Raw genomic sequence first — 19,311 nt, 5'->3', positions numbered from 1 at the left:
AGCGGAAATGAAGAGACCGTGTCTAGCACTGTCCTAGTACAGAATCATCCGAAACGAGAAGGGAGACAGTTCGTCCGCAGTCTCGGAGCCCCCTTTTCGCACCGAGATGCTTCCCGTCGTCCTGGCTTTTACTGTTTCATGTTGAGCTGTCGTGTTGTTCCTCGGATTCAGGCGTTCCCTGGGTGGGCTGGTACTAGCTTAACCTAACTTGCCGTGCCTGAAAGTCTGACTGCTCATGATGCCTCGGTTGGCGGTACCTGGTCTGCTACAACAGTTGAAAAGTCTACAGCGTCATTTGACCTGAGAAGGGTAGGAATCCTTCGAATAGTTCATATTCCATTCTTCCGCGCGACCGTTCACAAGAGTCGAGAGTTTCAACTCGGAAGCGTGTCGTATGACAGGATATTGAGTTCCAGTCTCGTGGAGGATGCTGGGGGTTTCTCATAGCGTCGACAATCCCTCATCTCGAACTGAGAAGAGTTGGGGGAAAGACCGGATGGGCTGCGAAGGTATGACAGTTCATTCGGCGCTGGGAAGAATGGCTAAGGACATGTGTAAAACCCAAGCCGAGAAAGACACGACTATTCAATTTTTCATTTCATCAACTAATCTATGTACCAGCGCCTTCTGTCATAGCACGATCTAGATGTTGGATTAGAGGGTTAAAGCGTGTTGCATTTTAGGTCATCGAGATGATATTATCATATACAAGAAGTTTAGAACTCCTGCTGGTCGTCACCAGAGATGATGACATTGTTAATCTGTCGCAAGTTAGCTGCATGCGTATAATAAACATAGATAACTAACTCACCTTCAAAACCATGCGGCAGAGCTGAGTTGCAAGCAACAACTGCTGTCGCTTTCCGATGAGCGGATCAATGACAAAGTGTTCTCTCATATCTGTAGCCTGTCAATATCAATTCTACTGTCTTCATCAAGGGTATATACCATTGTTTCCAGTCAGCATGCAGTCAACACCCAGCCGGGAGTTGTTCTCCTTCACCTGGCGCGACTTGATGGCCGCGAGTGTTTCAATTGGGCTCAGACCGGAGTTCTCAGCAAGGGCCAACGGCACTGCATCAAGCGCATCCGCAAATGCGCGCATGGCATACTGCTCAATTCCAGGGCTCTGAGGGCAACGTCAGTAAATGACTATAGGAAACTGGAGCGCCACGAACCTTGACAGCGGCATCCTCCACAGCGATCGAGCAGGCAATTTCCGCTGCACCACCACCATATACGACGCGGTTATCCCTGACTAGGTTACGAACAACGCAAATAGCATCGTGCAGTGATCGCTTGGCCTCATCGATAATCTAGTGATAAATTCAGTAATGCACGGTCTAGTATAGATGGGCGATCTTACCATCTTGTTGCTTCCTCGCACGAATACCGTCACAGCACGGCTGTTGGCGCACTCTTCAATAACAAGCATCTTCTCTCGTGTAGTACCAAAGGTCATCTCGCGCACACGACCGGCTGTACCAAGTTTGTCTGCGCTGAGATCCTCAAAGCGAGGCACAATCCGACCGTTTGTTGCAATGGCAATCAGCTCAATTTCAGGCCCACCCACCCAGCGAACGGCCGGGAGCTTGTTCTGCAGAAGAAGATGGTTGGCCTCGTCATCGAAACCCCACTGGCAAATCACGAGGTTGGCCCCGGAGTCTTTCAGATGCTGGATCATCTCTGTGAACTTCTCTTTTTCGTATTCTTGCAGGCGCTTAAACTCCTCCACAGATGTGATGTCGAGCTTGTGCTTTGTCTTCGGCTTAGGGGGTTCGAATGGGCAGGTCAGAATGGCCAGCTTAGCGTCTGTAACCTCATCTGGCATCTGCGGGTGAGAGAAATCCTTGTCCACGATGACACCCTTGACAAGGAGTGAGTCCTCAAGAGCCCCACCGACCTTTCCGTCTACCTTGATCAATTCAAAATCCACATCTTTACGCTCGAGATCAGCAACGGAAAGCACTGCGTCAACGGCAATCTGCGCAAATTGATCGTGCGATTTGGAGACGCTAACGAATGTCAGTATCAGCACCGGCGGTGAGTTCGGAGCGCCTTACATCTTGCTACCTAAACTCGTCTTTGCGACCTTGAGCAGGTTCGCAGTGTCTTCTTTCGTGAATTTGATTTCGTCGCTGATTTTGTCGAGTTGCGCTACGGCGATTTCGCAGGCTGCGTCGTAACCGTCCGCGATTCGAATAGGGTGGATGCCCTTGTCAATGAGGTCGGAGGCCTGTTCCAACATTGCCGCGGCCAGGACGACAACACCAGTTGTACCATCACCAATTTCTTCATCCTGGGACTTGGAGAGCTCGACGAGGAGTTTGGCGACGTTGTTCGTGATTTCCATCTATAGCACGCCGATTAGAACTCGTAAGCGGTATGGATCTGTGCTGGACGAACCTGGGACAGGATAGTAGCACCATCGTTCGTAACAGTAATATCGCCGTCAGGGGAAATCAAGATTTTATCAAGACCGCGGGGACCCTAGATGGTCAATTAGAACTTGCCCTTGAACAGCGGTGACGGTCCTTACCAGAGACGTTTTCACGATGCTAGCAACGGTCTTCGCTGCGACAATGTGTGATTTGACGGCATCCGTGCCATGCTGTCTCTTCTTCTTTCCCTGGCTATTCGGAGGTGTATATCAGTTGAATTGTTCGGAAGGTCAAAGGGTTTGATGTCGGCGGCGTACTCTCGAACGATAATGAATGGTCGGCCCTGCTCATCCTTCATCACAGAAGCTATTGCGGAGTCAGTGTCGGTATATCGAAGGCTCGTGCTGGAATATCTATTCAAACCTTGAGACAGATCAAGCTCTATATAGACAGAAAGTTAGTACAAGGTCGAATGAGGGGCATCGGAAACGTACGCATCGCCATTTTGACGGTCTGCCTCCTGGTGAGGAGTTATTATCAGGCTACAAAGAAAATCGAGAAAGAGGCGAGATAAATGGAGAAAAAAAATCCTCCAGAACGACCTGAGAAGCGAGGTGGCAGCGACAATAGAACCTCAATGTTGTTCCGCACTCACGGGGCTCTGTTCAGAAATTCTGGAGATTCCCAGTTTGGGCTAGTGAGCAGCTCCCCTGATTAGGCTTAGCGCATCTCCCCTACGCGCTACTTTGCGCGACTCGCCATAACTTGAAACCTGAGGAATATAATCTCCACCGCGACGTTCGCCCGTTCGTTTTGACGCTTGGATTTGCGCTGTTCATTTCAGCTGTCTAGCTTTACTGTGAGCATTACTTAAGCACCGTCAAACTGTTTTCGCGTCTGTTCAGCTTCACTTCGTCGCGAACAATGCCGCGTGGGTCTATCAATTGGCTTTTTCTGCGAGCTTCACACTGAGCTAACCGCGCAAACATAGCACCCGTGGCCGACCTGTCAGATGACGAATCCACTGGAGAATCTATCCCTTACGAGGAAGCCGAAGATAAAAAGAATGGGGTCGACGATGCTAATCATGCAGATGAGGATGAGGATGAGGACGAGGACGTGTGAGTGGGATGTTTCTAGCTTGCAACAGCAATGCTGACCAGACTAGCTACGTCGTCGAGAAGATATTAGGTCACAGATTTAAGGGTGATGTGCGCGCATATTCTGCTCTGTCTTCGCATGCGACGATGCTGGCTGACCTTGCGAGAAGGGCACATTGTTATTTCAAGTGAAGTGGCAAGGCTACGATGATCCTAGGGACGAGACTCTCGAACCAGAGGAGAACCTGTAAGGTTCTTGCAACTGTGATTCTCTTCTAAATTCACACTGACACTCTCGCAGCGAAGGTGCACAAGAACTTCTGGAGGAGTACTTCAAGCTTATAGGAGGACGACCCGAGAAGCCTTCCAAAAAGCGCAAGTCTGTGGGACGGCCACCAAAAGCAGCGTCGGCAAATAAGCCAGAACCGAAGCGACGCAGAAGGTCACGAGCAGCAGATACTGAAGAAACAAACACTAGTGAGGAAAAGGCGAAGGTAAAGGAAAGCGTAGCGCCCGATTGGGTGCCGAAGTCCAAAAACTGGGAGAACGAAGTCAAGACCGTCGATACTATTGTGCGCGAGGATGGCGGACTGGTCGCATATCTCCACTGGAATAACGGCAAGAAGTCAAAGGTGTCCATCGAAACATGTTATGACAAATGCCCACGCAAGATGCTCAAATTCTACGAACAACATTTGTAAGTTTCATACATACCCTCGGAATTTCCGCAAATCTAACATTAATTAGAGTTTTTAAAGACTCGGATGCGTAAATATACATTTTCCTGATCTGTTCTTTAAGCCAACTTCATGGGGTGCCGGGTCTGAGCCTCAATTCCATCTATTATCTGTCTGTCCAGTTACAGTCTACACAATATGCACCGTCGGCGTGTGTCTGGAGTTCATCAATCGCGCTTTTATCATTATCGGGAATGTATAATAGGGTCTTCGGTTAAGGTGTGTGGACATCATCTTACTGGCGTTGAAATTGCCTCGGACGCACCTCTTCAAGACTTAGGGAAAACTATTCACGTCTATTATATGGGTGTCATCAATGTGTCTCAGTTGTGTTCTTGTTATGTTCTTTTCATATACCATTGTCTTTCTAGAATCACATTTCTTGTGTCATCTAGCGCTTTTTATCCTGGGGCCATACTTTCCTATCTAGCTGCGGCTCTTGTCATGTTAAGATAATCCCACCGGTAATTCAACAAATCGCCATGTTTCTCTATGACCCGCTGAATATCACGTGTGTTTTGCGCCTCCAGATCTCTATCATCCTGTGCCGTCCATACTCCGCGCATGTTGGTCGGTATGCCCTTCCCCGCAGTCAAAGACTCCAGCACCTTCTCCGCCAATTCCGGGTCCATGCTGGTACATTGCAAAGCCTCGATAACTTGATCCTCGCTACCCTTTCCCGCGCGAACCCGGCTATCTATCCACGAATCAATATCTTGCTCAGGTGGCTCCTCGGCCACCGGGCTTGACGGGAGGAATGGTAGCTCCAGAAAAACGCTGTCAATACTTGTATTAGCTTCATCAGCAGGGTCTTTGTCCACGGCTTCTTCAGTGGGTCCATTTTCTTGAGGTATGGTTGTCTCTGAAATTCGAGTTGTTGTGGTCTTTGCTCTTTTGGGGCTGGGAAGCGTATCAAGTTGAGGTGACTTTCTCTGCTGGCTCGCTGATGCTGGAGATATTTTGGCGACTTGCGGAGCTGATGGTGTTGGATGCCGATTTGTTGTTCCCTGCTGTGCGCTCGACGTGCCGTTAGATGTGCGGGAACCAGCCACTGTGGGTTCTGGACTTCGTCTCCGCTTTCTTTCTCGTGGTTGCCCTGAAGGCTCGTCTCTCTGAGTTGCCGGTACCACTGGACGAGATGCAGATGTAGGCGCAGGGATAGGATGGCTTTTGCGGTCTTCTTCACGGACAGCCGTAGCGTTATTTGATTTTGACATTCCGCCTGGACGTGGACGGCCCCGAAGCCTCTTGAGATACCTATCGCGCCATGATTGCCATGTATGTCCCGGATGCTAGATCCTATTGTCAGCAGAAGTTTGTGCCACTCGTACTGGATCAGATGAATTACATTTGCTGCAAAGAGCTGATAGATTTTATTACCCATGACTGAGGAGAGTGGATCCCGTTCGTAATGTTGCATATAATCATAAATGAGCTGGTCCTCCTCTGTCGTAAATGCTGCCCTTTGGCCTTTTGTTGGAATATTGGTTGCGCCGACGGGGCGAGCTGTAGATGGCCCAGCTTTGTAAGCCTCAAGGGCCTCTAGTCTGCCTTTTTGAATGGACTTTTCAATAAATTGATAGGAATATCTGGACCATGTCAAAATACCAGATTCTCGAGGAGAGAAAGATGGTCTTACACATTGGCTGAGAGGTTCTTCCTTCTGTGGTCCACTATTTGCACGTCCGCGTCCTTTTCAAGAAGCTTAACAATGCCGCCATGTTGCTATTGATACATCAATGTAAGTTATAAGATAAAGGTTGGGGACGAACCTGAATTTGCTCCTTGAACCTACTTCGCTGTGGGACATTGTGAGAGAGCCAGAACGACATCCCCTGGAAGAGTCCGCCTTGCCCAGTTTCCCCGGCCATTCCACTCTCCACTCCTTTCACCTCCATCATCTTCTGTGTCCCAGCCTTTTTTAAGCGCTGGTGCCTGTCCTAAATTCGCAGTCGTCCTTGATATTTGGGCTTCCAGTTTGTAGCTAGATCACGTGGTTACGCGTAGCGTCGCGGAAACGCGCATAAGAGAGTTAAACCTGGCCACGAAAGGTCATCGTTGCTACGTCTCCGTGCGAGATGACTGATTATCATGAAGTAAAGTCCCTGGAGCTAAGTAGACGTGGCAGATGGTAGCGGTAAAGTAACCTTCGCTATCCGAACATACGGCACCGGATCACGTGCCCGCGATACCGTAAGGTCTAGCCGGGGACTCACCGACGAGGCTTGGATGCCGTGGTCTTATAAGCTTAGGACAACAACAAGATTTTGGTATCTTGCATCCTCCTAGCAATCTGAAAGAATGTCTGTCCTGGCCTTATAGGATCATTATTTCAAGCCAGGGTCTCCTCTATGTTACTTTGTTGGAAGCACGATGGGACTTCTACGGACGATCGCCCTCGTGATCCTGGGGTTTTCAGCCTTTGTTTTTACTGTTCTTTTCGGGAGGCTTCCTGTATTTCGGTACGTGGGAGTCTTTTCTTAGCTGTCACTGCATTCTGACGTATCCAGGAAAACGCCGGTTGGCCTACTTCATAGGATTATCTGGATACATATCCCGCATGGAATATCATACATTGATGCTCGTTTGTTCGGTGGACGGATCCTGAGATCCTGGGGCCGAGCTGGCAACTATATCCTTTACGAAAATCATCCGCTCGTGCTGGTCAGTATGCAGTTTCGTCATGATGCTTCATATTATTGACGGGTTTCATAGATATTCTTTACGACAATCCTTGTCATTGGGGAACTCATATTCATTCCCAGTGCTTGGCCCAGGATCTCGGTGATGCATCAACTCTACATTCCCCTCATCATAGCCCTGCCTTACTACTTCTTGTATGCAAGTGTTGTTACCAAATCATTCATCACTCCGGACAATCACGCGGAGGAGATGAAGCGCTATCCTTACGACAAGGTCATATTCCACCCTGGCCACAGCTGCGAAACGTGCCACTTTCTCAAACCAGCGAGAAGTAAGCATTGCAGCTACTGCAAGCGCTGCGTCTCCCGGCAAGACCATCATTGTATATGGCTCACCAATTGTGTCGGTCTGAACAATTACCATTATTTTTTGTATCTCTTGCTGTCACTAAGCGTCATGCTGACTTACGGCTCATGGCTTGGCTACTCCCTCTTGTCCCAGACATTGGACAGACTCGTCCCTCCCAGCTCGCCCGTGCGCTTGAGAAAACAAAGTTGGCCTACTTTTCTCAACATGTGGGCGGCGGTAGTAGCCTATGATACTCGCATTGGGGGAGTTACGATGCTGATGTTTATGACGGCCCCACTGGCGTTCGCTTTTCTCGTCTACCATTTCTATCTCATTTGGGCAGGAATGACGACGAATGAGAGCGCCAAGTGGTCCGACTGGAAAGACGACATCACCGACGGAATGGCATTCAAGTTTATTGGCGACCATAAAAGAAGCGATTCTCCTCTTGAATTTCCCGAAACTGCGGATTCCTGGCCTGGGTACAGCGATCAAATACTTGTACTTACAGAGGGAGACCCTCCGAAGGAAGGACATCAGGTTCACAAAAGCTCTAACGACGTTATACAACCAACCGATCCTGATGCGCCTATTGATCGGAGCTTTGCTCGTGTTAGAAGCATGAAGGAAATTGACAATATTTACGATCTGGGCTTTTGGAATAACCTTCGTCATGTATTTGGAAACTATGCTGCGGGCAAAGCTCACTGTGCTTAGTCTTGGTAATGAAGTATCGCTGCATTACTGGCTCTTCAGTTACTTAATTTAACAGGCATAGTTTCACCGTAGAGGTATACTTCGTTGCACCAGGGTAGATCACGAGACTTACCAAAAAGAGTAGTTAAGGCGACTCGGCCGCGGAAAAATTTACCTCATCAATGATTTCTTCTGTCCCGCCAACCCATTTCACCTTCGGATGCATCTAGGATTTTTTTTAACGGATTTAATATTGTCTGAACCCTATTATATCCCCTGCCCATTCCGCCCAGGAGGCACTTCAAGATGGCGGAAAGAGCCTCAACAGAAATGAAGCCAAAGTGCACCCCCGCGGAGCTCATGTTGAAGGTCATCCTGATGGGCACACTGAGCCACTACGAGACCCGGGGTATGATTGACGACAAACGCTTGGACCATATGCTCTCTGCTGGAAAGCAGATTCTATATAAGACGCATCAAGAAAGCGATGTCAGGTGAGAATCTACTTCATCAGGGCGTGTGTCGGCAGACCACTAATACTTTTCTTCGCACTAGACATGGCTTAGGATTGTCTCCGGACATTTGGCAGGGCCTTACGGACGTATTTACGAAGGCAATTCCGGTTTTAGAATCGCAGTCGTTCATCTGGAAAAGCCCGCCGGCCGCCAATTTCGAACACTCGTCTTCGAACTTGATAGCCTACAATTACTTTTCGCTGGTGAAGGACATTGAACGTCTGAATGATCTTTGTACAATCGCCCGGAACCTTCTTGCTACAACGAAGAAAGCGCAGAATATGGCTGCTGAGAAAGGATTCGACCAGAGGGTTCTGGCGCTGGTGGATACTTGTGTTCGGGTGACGGCGCGGGGTTTCGACGGGGAGACGAACGCAAGGAATGAAGAACGTTGGCAGAAAGTCGTCAATCTGTACAAGCGTCTCTTGATTACATGCCTTCAGTTCTTGCACAACTTTATCATGCACAACGAGCAACGTAAGATGGTTCTCTGGTTGGATCTATTCGGCTATCATTCTACCGGGGATTCCAACATCATCCAGCCCAAGGAGCCTCTTGATCAGGCGAGCAGCCAGCCAGAGGGATTGGCACCTATTGTCAAGACTGGTGAGAGGATAGTTAATCCTCCGATTAGGGCACTGTACGACCAGACCGCCGAGGATCTATTGCTAGAGACGATTTCCAACTTCCCTCGGGAACCAGCCACCATCAAGGAGGAAGCAGCCATGCTATTACTTGCAAACATCAAGGATCATATGGAGAAACTGTTAGGGCGTGATCTTACGGCAATCCAGGAAATGGGCAAAGACCCTGACCAAGTCAAAGAGATCCGTGCCGCCCTCACTGCCATTCTAGGTGCCAAGGTGGATGGGTGGTCAGACCTTCAAGACAGAGCAAAGGATCTCCCGCCCGCTCTTCCCGATGATGAGCCTCCTCGGAAAAAAGCGATCCTCACGATCGACCGCAGCCCGACCGCAGGGTTCCCGCGTATTTGCTGGTCTGACCTTCCAGATCTCAATGAGTACGGTGTGGTCGCCGCTGGCGATGCACCAATTGCGGAGGAAGACACGACCATGCCAAGATCATCTCAGTCAGCGGCGGAGACACTTCAGGAGGCCAAGGATGAATTGATGGCTCGGCTACAGGAGGCCTCTCAGATGGGCGACGAGAGGGATCACGATTACGATGCGGGCGACGCAGGCACCGTTGGCGATGACGACTCACGCAGCTTGGAAGCAGTTGCCGACGGGAGCATTGATGAAGAAGAGGAAGATGATGATGAAGACGACGACGACTACCGCGGACGCCCAGGCGATCAGCAGCGTGGCCTCTTAACCGATATTCCCCTTGTGTTAGGACCTGCTGAGATTGAAGCTCTTCCGATGATCATTCAAGCCGGGATTGTCGACAGCTTCGGGCTCAAGGGTGGTGAACGGACTGGATCGCGAAACATGCAGGCTCTGCGATGCCACATCCTCCTCACACAGGAGACAGGACGCAATCTGCTCCGTGAGCTTTTGATCTTCATTGCTGCATGGGACCTTCCTGACGACGAGCTCTACTTCAAGATGATGGTGCAAATCATGGATGCAGTTCTCAGAAACGGCCTCATGTCTCACGCGTACTCAGATTTTGGCCAACCCAAGGATATAATCTCTCCAGCGCAAGCAGTTGTTGTGAAAATCCTCACGCACATCTTCCGAGCCAAGTACTCCCCCGCTTCAGTCACTGGCTCCGGCCAAGCCAATGCCACCAAGAACCCGGCCCCTCTTTCCAGGGTCGATGTCCTCACCGTCCGCTATATCTTCACTATCTTCCGCGGTAACATCATCCCCGAAACATGTGCTCTCATCTACCTGCAGGGCCAGATTCGCGCCGGCCGCGCCCTGCCAGAAGACTTCCCTCTCAACTTATGGGACATGGAACGGGTATACGAAGGTGTCTACCAATTCCTTGAATTCTTCGCCGTCCTCACAGAGAACAACGATTGGAAAAACCTCCTTGTTAAGTGGGAGATCGTTTATGACCTCGTCACGCTCATCAAGGAACTCGAAGCTAGCATCCCAAAGGGCCAACTGAGCCAGTTGAACCTTGGCCGAAACAGCCCCTCCAGAGAGCAGCAGCAGAGCGCTAGCCCCGGTCCCATCGCCGTCGAGCGACCCTACGATCCTAGCGATCCAGACCCTACAGATGGCGGTACTGCGTCTAGACCCGAGTCCCCGCCAATCACTGAGGATCCTTCCGAATTCGAGTGGCGCAACTTGAAAAAGCTTGTCGTGCTTGTTCTATCCTCTCTTGTGTGGAAGTGCCCTGAAGTCCAAGATCAGATTCGGAGGTATGGTGGTGTGGAGACGATCCTGTCCTGCACGAACTTCGATGCCCACAATCCTTATATCAAAGAGCATGCTGTCATGTGCCTTAAATTCTTGCTTGAAGGGAACCGCGAAAACCAGAAGCTCATAGAAGAGCTCGAGGCGCGTGAAGTCCGCGATGATAATGGAATGCTACAGCAGCGGGGCCTCGAAGCCGTTATTGATAAAACGGGTAAGCTGGCTATTCGACCACGAGATGGACAAAGCAGCTCTTGAGCAGCTTGACCAGACCGATTTAAAAGTAGATACAACATGTACATATATAACATAATGCGCAAGATACTCCCTTTACGAAATGCAATGATTAACTCTCATAGCCTCGTTTTAACCCCACCAACTCCAGAATACAACGGCCTGGCATACCTCGTAATTCAACCATACATCCCATCCCACTCCTCCTCGTCATCCTGTTCAGCTATTCTCTTGCGCTCCTCAATCTTGTCCCTCTCCTGCTTCGCGAAATCCGTCCGGTCAAGCGGACACGTTCCCCTGAGTCTCAACCAAGGCCGCACACACTCCAAGTCAAACAAATGCGTCGGGTGGCACGGTAACCGCACAACGAGTGGGTACTTGTCGTCTAAAAACGGATTGCCGCAAATCGGACACGCCTGTTCGGGCTTCAGCGAGGAGCGCGGAACACGGTCGAGCCCTATTCGTCATGATTGTCAGCGCCATATCCTCTCCAGTATTTAATGCCAGTAGGAAACAATGGAGGGTGGAAATACTATCACAAAACTCCTCATTAACCCCCTCAACCTCCTTCGGCGGCGTTTCTGCATCCCTCAACAATGTCTGAATCATCTGCGCCAGCAAATCATCCCCGTGGACTCGAATGGGCGTCCCGTCTGGATTAAGCGTGGGGAAGCTCCCAATGTCCCCGGCGGGGCCTGTAGCGCCGGCATCTCCTCCACCCCCCTCACGGCGCATAATATTTAGCGCTTCGGCGAGGGAATAGAACGCAGCGCTGACGTCGCCGGGCACAGGCACTGCATAGGGGCGCGAACGGGACTCGTCGGGGGTGATTTCAGAGAGGGTCGCGAAGAAAGTGGAGAGGTCGGGGCGGCGGCGGCGAGTCGTTGATTGGGATTGCGGAGTTGACGGGTCCGATGTGAGGTTGTGTTCGACTGTTGGAGGTAGAAGATTAACTTGGTGTTCGCTCTTGAGTTGGAGGGGTATTTCTTACCCTCGTAGGTTGACATGGTGGGTGGGAAAGCTGGGTGTCCTCGTTTGTTTGCCGCTTGAGCTGATATGTACAAGGAGGAAATTGAGAGTTTAATTAGAGAAAAAATTGTACTAGTGTAAATAAGAAAGAGTTCTCTCGAGTTGCAGAGTCGGAGTGGGAGTTTGGGTTATGTCTCAAAGTGAGTGAGGGGACAGGGCGGAGATACGGTAGCTCTTATGAGGCAGCAACACCGTGACGCGTTTTCGGCGGCCGAAACTAAGGATCGTTATAGTTCAACGCACCAGCTAGCAGAGGAGCTCTTAAGAAATGAGTTGTCACATATATTGGGTTATCGCACTGAACGATTCGAAAGTTCTGTTGCTATACTTTCAGTAGCTGAAATCCTCATATACTACTTTTCTACCAGCCAACCAGCTGAATATAGACACCTTCAGGGCAGGACTGCCACGGAACTACCATAATCTGCGAGCGACAATTCGGGATCTTGAGTCTCTGATCTGCGCCATCCAATATGTGCTCGCTTGAAACAATTGTCTCCGGCTCAGAGTTCGTCTCTTCGCTCTAGGCAATTAGTCCAGTGACAAACATTGTTGTTAAACGAGGCAACATTGGAAAGCATTAATTGTGTCAACACCGGAAGATTTTTATGATTGAGATAGATCAGAGGAGTCGAGGCAAGCTAATATCGACAACTGGTAACTGGGACAGGAGGACGGGCGTGATGACGATTCTCCCTGCTATGAGCGGCAGTACACCACTGTTCTGTTCCGGTAGTTGAAAGCCAACCCCAAAGCCTTTTAGCGAGACTTCGAGTCTGGCCTTTTCGCTTGTCTGGAAGAGGTGTTAAGTCACATTCCCGTATTTCCGAGTCGTTATACCAATCACCCCGTTTGGACCGTGGCCTGAAGTGAATAATGAATGGATAGAACCGTCGCTAAGTCTGGAGGGATCGTCATCAACCATATGGCTATAGGCCTGTTTAAGCTCATGCCTATCATAGAATGAGGGCATCGTATATTGCCCTGGCACCCACGGCCCAGCTTCCTTGGGATCTGATATACGGAACAGAAAGCGTCCATTGACAGTGTGATAGTCTCCATTCCAACCATCGTCGCTGTCACAGATGACTCGCAATGTCTTTATGGTTAGATATCTTAGATATCTGACGCTGTGGTTATATGGAGACGGCTTAGTGGGGATGCCTCTGATCTGAAAGTGCTTTGCGACAAAGCGAGAGGTGAAGGTCACTTTAACTATATCGCTTGAGTGAGGAAGGATGGCTGATGCTCCCTTTTTATGAGGATTCCTGTCTACCTGTGATGAATTAATGCTTCACCGGTTCCAGAGTTAGGGAATATGTAACCGGGTGACGGTGTTCTTTTTAGGTTGCCGAAAATTTGATAGAGTCGATTGCCAAAATACTAAGGGTACGCAATACTGCGCCCCGAGCAAACTCTGAGGGACCTCCACGGACGTTTGTGTCCATGTCCTGGTTTCTGTATGAGGATGAGAAAAATAGACAATTTGCGCCGTTCAAGAAGTCCATAGCTTCAGGATGCAGCTGGGATGTTCCTGAGACGAGATTAGAACCAAAGTATTTTGCAGAAATACCTAGCATGACCGTCCTAATAGATTCGACCTCTAGGAGTGCGATAGGCACTGAGGTTGCTGCCAACACAGATGGAGAAGGGCGATACTCGCGCGAACGAGTTCATCTTAATAATCAATGATCCAGCAGTTGTATTACCAGATAATTTCACCCGTCTCCGGTTCTCAAGATTAACGGCGAAAGGAGCCATTGGTTCCTGCTAGTCCTTGCGGAATTAAGCAGTAGACTTTCACAACTGAATCCAAATTCCTCCTTACAGGAGTCTTGATATCGAAGCTAGAACAAAATGTCGGAGTCGCCAGGCCCATTTTCCACTCGAGAGAGAGTCCACCAAGGCTTTCTTCATAAACAAGTGTTCCTATAGCGAGCAAAGGGGTTTTCTTTACTTGCAGACCTGCTCCAAATTAACAGTATGATTGTCCTGGTAGGGCATGCGCAGAAGCCGGTGTATCTTGCCTTCGCCATCATGCCAAAGTATGGAGCTAGTGAGAACAGTTGCCATGGTGAACCCAGGGTGTCCGGACTGATGATTGACAGATACGGCGTAAAATTATCCAGGCAGAGTTGATGATCTGGGCTCTAGTGATGAGTGTGGAGAAACTAACACGAGCCGCAGCCTGTCTTGTCGTGAACGCGGGACAGCGAAATTATATATGGCAGAGCGGTCGGCATCTGAGACGTAAGCGTGGTCATGGATTTCATACTCAGAAGACTGACACTATAAGCCTCGTAGAATGTCACTTCCGTAAAATTAAGAGGTTGATAGAGATTAGGTTGACGTCGTCTCAGGCCGCATGGGCTATGGGGAAAGAGATTCGTGGCCGGTGGAGCGAGCAGGCAGTGTTGTGATGGGGCCAAACAAGGCTTTGCCATGGCAATTGGCAGCATATCTTCAGATCCTCACCTTAAAATAGATTAACCATCAAACTATGTCTGGGGCTAATCATCTGTTTTGGCCTTTGACCTTTTGACATAATCCTCTTCAACTCCAAGTCTCTTGCTGGCCAAGAAACATCCATCGCCGAAATTGCTTGTCAGGTCTCTACTATCAGATACAATCCGTTGTTTATTTCGTCTTCCTACGCGCACATCATCCACCTGTCACCTCAATACGATCGGTCAATATCTAAATCATGCGTCGCAAATCCGTCAAACCATCCGAATATCCAGCCCTACCGTTCCACCTCATCCGCTTCATCCTCTTCCTCTCATCCCTCCTCGTCGCCATCATCCTCGCTGTCTTCGCCTACAAGCTCCACCAAGCCGATCAGAAATTCCCTTGGGCTTTCCTTGTGGTAATCTCTCGACCTATAACGCAACTACTGAATGACTAGATCCTAACAATCGTCTCTTAGCTGATTATCGCTGCCTTCCTCTCCCTCCTAAACCTCATTTTCACCACGATCCTCCACTGCTGCTACGGCCTCTCACCGCGTCTCTCGCTAATCACAAATTCCATCGTCTTCGTCATCTGGGCTGTCGCTTTCGTCCTCCTCGCCTGGGCCGTCTCACACACGATTCTCACAACATGCAACGCCACATATTGGGCCACAACAACCGGCATCGCGGTCTGCCGCATGTTCAAGGCCCTTTTCTCATTTACGATCATCGGCGCCGCAGCTCTTATTGCATCCATAGTACTTGACGTCATTGCGTACCGTCGTCAGACAAGACTCGGCGAATATGACCCCATGGCACTGGGCATGGAAGGGCACAGTCTGGCAGAGTATAAGCCAGGGGCACATAATCGGGATAGCAGTGCGCTTTCGGGGTCGTTCCCGCATCCAGCTATAGGCGCTAGCCCGGGGATCGTCGAGGATGATAGGGCACCGCTTGTTTCAGGAGGAAGATACGATGGCCCGGGGCATTTGAGGGGTCGCTCGGAGGAAATGGATATTGGGGAGAGTAGACCGTTGCACCAGCCACCGCCGTATGCTAGTAATCCGGTGTTGGAGAGGTATTCGGACGGACCCCAGCATCCGCACTCGGGGATGAGGATGAGCGCCTATGATAACCCGTACGGGTATGGACAGCAGACGAGCTATGACCCCACAGCCTATAGGTGAGGAGTCAAGCTGGCCACCAATGATTGAGAGAACTTTACGGAAGTGTTATGATACTGTTTTTGCTGTGGGTTTCAGCTTTGCCCGTCGGCACTGGCGTTTTGTTTTTGCTGCGTATCTATGTCATAGACTTGTTTGGATCGAGGCTACGCAAGGAAGTATCAGCCTTGCTTGTTAGTGTGCTGGTTGAGTTTACGTGCCCTTTCATCAAGTTCCTCGCAAGACCTGGAGCGAAGCTATCAGATACTGTGTATTGGGTAATGCTATTGGTTCATCAGAAGATCGGTAGTATTAATTTAATATAATATAATCGAAAGTGAATACGCTAAATGCCTTACATGATGACCTCGTTGGCAACATCCTAGCTTCTTGTCAGCTATAACAAAAGATAGTTCGTCAGGGATAACTTACGCGCTTGAGCTCCTTATACGGCAAACAGACACAGTTCTGCACCCGTACTTCGTCACCCACGCCGCACTCCTTTCCAAGGATCGTAATGCTCTGCACCTTGACACCATTCTTGATAATGCTAGTGGAGTGACTTCCCATGGGGATTGGTGTCCCCTCCACACGAGCCCAGGCGCCGACTCGGCTGCTCCAGCCAATTATCGAATGCATGACGCATGCATCGTGCTTAATCTCCGCATCTTCCAGAACAATTGAATCCTTGACACGCGCGCCAGCGCCCACAATAGCGCGAGGCCCGATTGATACGTTAGGACCGAGCTTTGCCGTTGGATCTACACTTGCGGTGGGATGAATGTAGACGGGAGGAACGATGGTAGCGGAAGGAGCAGCGAGCTCCTCAGACTGCGCCTGGAATGCTTTTTGGAGGTAGAGAGCATTGGCCGGAACGGCCGATCCAGCGGTTTTGATCTGACGCCAGAAATCTTTTGTCTCGTGAACAAAGAAACGGTTGCTGTCAGCAAGGTCGGAGAGGATATCCTGCTCTAGACGCAGGACCTCGGTTCGCTCTGAATCATCATCGGCGACAAAGGACGCTTCCAGGTTGTCAGAAGAAGGATAGGACAGCAGGCGAGGGCGAGTTGTTCTTCGTTTGATCGTGCTACGAATGGAGGGGAAGATGCATTCTGTCGCGAATAGATATACTCCGCAGTTGATGAGGTTAGAGATATGTGATTCCGGCTTCTCGACGTAGTGAAGAACTCGCTTAGTGTGTGAGTCCGACACGATACAGCCAAAATTCGTAGCTGCGTCGTTGTGGACTCGTGTTCCCAAAATGACCGCCTCAGCATCCTTCTCCTCAAACAGTCTCAGCATCTCGCCAAGCGGGAATGAGCAGCAGACATCCGCATTCAGCACGAAGATGCGCTCCGGCTTGCCCTTGAGGATAGGGTCGCGGAAATGGTATAGACCGCCAGCAGTTCCTAGCGCTGTGTATTCTCGAAGATATGAAATTCGGAACTGAGGAAACTCCTTCGCGGAGTCCTTGATGAAGTCGCGGAAGACGGTCTCATCGTAGTAGCCAATAAGTATAACTTCATGAAGCTCGGGAACTTTCGCAAGGGCCTTGAGGCAGTGGTGGATAATCGGGTGGCCAGCGACTTCAAAGAGCGGCTGTGATAGACATTTACGTTGTCAGTTAACTTGGTTCGACACGGAAAGCCTCGATTTGTGCAGGAACCGACCTTAGGGACATCAAGAGACAGGGGCCTGAAGCGGGTTCCTCTGGAGGGACCACCGACCTACAAGCAATTGATTAGCTTCGGGACAGAGACTTTCCAATATAAGAAAACGAAGGGAAACAGAAGATGGCCTTACCAGGATTATAGCCTTTGTGCTCACACCCGAGGCCACGCTGTTATATTCTCGCACGGGTACCTGAAGCATTGTGGGAGGAGGGGCAGAGGTACGCAATTGAGTCTAGAAAGGAGTTACTCGAGGTAAGGGAGCGGTTGAAAATTAAGTAACAGCAAGAACAAAGAGAGGTTTGAGAGGCTAATAACAAAGTGGTACTGCGTGCTGGAGAAATACATTCAGGGGATAAAGGCCTAGCTTGGAGGTGGCTTAACTAGATAGGTAGCTTCCTGCCTAATCCAGATGTTGCTGCTTTAAGGAGGGGTGCCAGCTAAGTTAATCAGGTGACGTGCTCCTACGCTTTAGGTAATTTACTTTCTTGTTACTAGCCAACCAAAGTTCAGTCAGGCTTCACCCCGCTATAAACATGCATTATATACTCTCAGAACCACTGCTGATGCCCGTAATGCGAAAAGGACCTCTTATTCCACTTTTGCGCACTTGCCTTTGACATCACACTCCGCGCATCCTGACCACATCCCTCGCGCTCACTAGCCTCTTGAAATGCGGCGCATACTTGGCAAACGAACTCAGATTTGTCCATGAGACACGGCTTGTTTAGGTCCCTACTCTGGAATAACCATTAGCACATTCTCTTCCCTCCATGAGAGAAAGTAACATAGCCCGGTATTTACTATCCCTTCAAGCACTCATGAAAAGAAACCCTTCTCTACCATGCTGGACCGCAAGCTTCGCAACGGCCGTGTTCTGTCCCGCCTTGCTATTCACATAACAAGCTAGCAACCTCAAACTCGAGTTTTTGTGAATCGTGTGCAGGGTCGCTTGGCGGGTTGAGATAGCAATAACTTCCTTTTGGTAAATCGACTGATACTTAAGGCCCTGATCGATCTGTGCACCTCAGCCACTGGCATTCCCAACTGCGGCGTTGGTACGATGGGAATGGCTCAGCATGTAGCCACTGATATGCTCTTGTGCTGATTTGAGGTCAGCCCTTCGATAATAGTCAACGAATGGACTAATAATCAGAGTTCAGATCCAGGTTCATTGGGCATCCTGCACCGCCGGTCAATGAGCAACCTACCTCATAGGTGCGACCGCATCGTCGAAGGGTCGTCTTAAGTTCGTCGAACGGGTTTGGACTCCTGATAGGTTGGGCCTACGACCACGACGTGTTATCGCGCTTCAACATTATCTACTGGCAACCGACGACCGCGGATCCGGACTCGCCGTGACCTAAACTGAGCGCAAATGTCCATAAGGAAAGAGTCTGCTTCGCCGTTTTCGCATAGGCTATTCTGAGCAGACATCATCCCGGCGGTAACCCCTTGTGATCCCTTCTGTGTATAACACCGCAGTGGCGCTTTTAGTCGACGTACACGACACGGTGTTGACTCAGTCCCCCGATATCGTGCTCATCAATGAGGTGGATGATTGCAGAGATTTTCTCTCTCTCTCTCTTATTCTTTCTGGGAATACTCTAAGATTTCCATATCGGCAATATACTTGCCTTGGACATCCCGCTTAGCGACGGTCCTGGTCAACAATGGTCATACTATTTCAGAGTGCCATACCTCAATCGCGTACCAATAAATCTCCTTGGGCCAGTTACCAAGACTAAGAGCCAGATTGAGAGTGCATTGCTACAATAAGCACTGCCCTTTGTGTAAATCAGTCGAGCTTCTGGATATGCTCTTCTCATAGCTCTTGTATACAATGCCCCACAACACAAAATATATTGGGCCATTGTAATCGGATCTGAAAGTAAACTTCTCTATTCTCTTGTCAAGTGAATGCCATATCTGATTGCTGCCTAGTCAACTCGTTATATACACACAATCTCTGCCGTTCGTCCAGCTAGGCACGTCCCTCTCCAGAGGACGTAACA

General features: G+C 49.8%; 8 protein-coding genes across 8 annotated transcripts; 3 read left to right on the top strand and 5 right to left on the bottom strand.

The window, feature by feature from the left end:
* Positions 1–580: 580 nt before the first annotated feature.
* On the bottom strand, positions 581–3,018 carry BDW70DRAFT_116846 (chaperonin-containing T-complex subunit CCT5). The gene is made up of 11 exons (XM_073734662.1): positions 2,876–3,018; positions 2,805–2,822; positions 2,699–2,747; positions 2,540–2,633; positions 2,407–2,490; positions 2,064–2,353; positions 1,367–2,015; positions 1,179–1,316; positions 949–1,129; positions 812–900; positions 581–761 (listed from the first exon to the last, which is right to left on the bottom strand). The coding sequence occupies exons 1-11, from the start codon at positions 2,883–2,885 to the stop codon at positions 717–719; spliced, it is 1,647 nt and encodes a 548-aa protein (XP_073598952.1). The 5' UTR covers positions 2,886–3,018; the 3' UTR covers positions 581–716.
* Positions 3,019–3,175: 157 nt separating this feature from the next.
* BDW70DRAFT_116831 (chromo domain-containing protein) lies at positions 3,176–4,447 on the top strand. Its single transcript, XM_073734661.1, has 6 exons — positions 3,176–3,312; positions 3,373–3,502; positions 3,550–3,592; positions 3,652–3,728; positions 3,783–4,178; positions 4,229–4,447. The coding sequence occupies exons 1-6, from the start codon at positions 3,306–3,308 to the stop codon at positions 4,251–4,253; spliced, it is 678 nt and encodes a 225-aa protein (XP_073598951.1). The 5' UTR covers positions 3,176–3,305; the 3' UTR covers positions 4,254–4,447.
* A 193-nt stretch (positions 4,448–4,640) lies between these two features.
* Positions 4,641–6,028, bottom strand: BDW70DRAFT_148119 (putative transcription factor Rap1; the record flags this gene model as incomplete). The annotated part of the gene is made up of 4 exons (XM_073738816.1): positions 4,641–5,510; positions 5,567–5,807; positions 5,858–5,943; positions 6,014–6,028. 4 exons carry the CDS (start codon positions 6,026–6,028, stop codon positions 4,641–4,643), a joined length of 1,212 nt encoding a protein of 403 aa, XP_073598950.1.
* A 563-nt stretch (positions 6,029–6,591) lies between these two features.
* BDW70DRAFT_148117 (uncharacterized protein) lies at positions 6,592–11,008 on the top strand (the record flags this gene model as incomplete). The annotated part of the gene is made up of 6 exons (XM_073738815.1): positions 6,592–6,680; positions 6,729–6,882; positions 6,934–7,879; position 8,020; positions 8,199–8,399; positions 8,461–11,008. 6 exons carry the CDS (start codon positions 6,592–6,594, stop codon positions 11,006–11,008), a joined length of 3,939 nt encoding a protein of 1,312 aa, XP_073598949.1.
* Positions 11,009–11,085: 77 nt separating this feature from the next.
* On the bottom strand, positions 11,086–12,154 carry BDW70DRAFT_116809 (uncharacterized protein). Its single transcript, XM_073734659.1, has 3 exons — positions 11,976–12,154; positions 11,518–11,916; positions 11,086–11,441 (listed from the first exon to the last, which is right to left on the bottom strand). Exons 1-3 carry the CDS (start codon positions 11,989–11,991, stop codon positions 11,164–11,166), a joined length of 693 nt encoding a protein of 230 aa, XP_073598948.1. The 5' UTR covers positions 11,992–12,154; the 3' UTR covers positions 11,086–11,163.
* A 2,367-nt stretch (positions 12,155–14,521) lies between these two features.
* BDW70DRAFT_116794 (uncharacterized protein) lies at positions 14,522–15,968 on the top strand. The gene is made up of 2 exons (XM_073734658.1): positions 14,522–14,879; positions 14,940–15,968. The coding sequence occupies exons 1-2, from the start codon at positions 14,718–14,720 to the stop codon at positions 15,648–15,650; spliced, it is 873 nt and encodes a 290-aa protein (XP_073598947.1). The 5' UTR covers positions 14,522–14,717; the 3' UTR covers positions 15,651–15,968.
* Positions 15,951–17,658, bottom strand: BDW70DRAFT_130429 (mannose-1-phosphate guanylyltransferase). The gene is made up of 4 exons (XM_073735814.1): positions 17,430–17,658; positions 17,297–17,353; positions 16,059–17,225; positions 15,951–16,008 (listed from the first exon to the last, which is right to left on the bottom strand). The coding sequence occupies exons 1-4, from the start codon at positions 17,496–17,498 to the stop codon at positions 15,982–15,984; spliced, it is 1,320 nt and encodes a 439-aa protein (XP_073598946.1). The 5' UTR covers positions 17,499–17,658; the 3' UTR covers positions 15,951–15,981.
* A 1,320-nt stretch (positions 17,659–18,978) lies between these two features.
* Positions 18,979–19,170, bottom strand: BDW70DRAFT_130428 (uncharacterized protein; the record flags this gene model as incomplete). Its single annotated transcript, XM_073735813.1, has 1 exon — positions 18,979–19,170. The coding sequence occupies one exon, from the start codon at positions 19,168–19,170 to the stop codon at positions 18,979–18,981; it is 192 nt and encodes a 63-aa protein (XP_073598945.1).
* Positions 19,171–19,311: the final 141 nt, after the last annotated feature.

This window comes from Aspergillus foveolatus (genome assembly GCF_047715535.1).
Source record: "Aspergillus foveolatus strain CBS 279.81 unplaced genomic scaffold BDW70scaffold_8, whole genome shotgun sequence".
Lineage (NCBI taxonomy): Eukaryota > Fungi > Ascomycota > Eurotiomycetes > Eurotiales > Aspergillaceae > Aspergillus > Aspergillus foveolatus.
The sequence above is the reverse complement of the archived record's forward strand: the minus strand, read 5'-3'. Positions and strand labels throughout refer to the sequence as shown.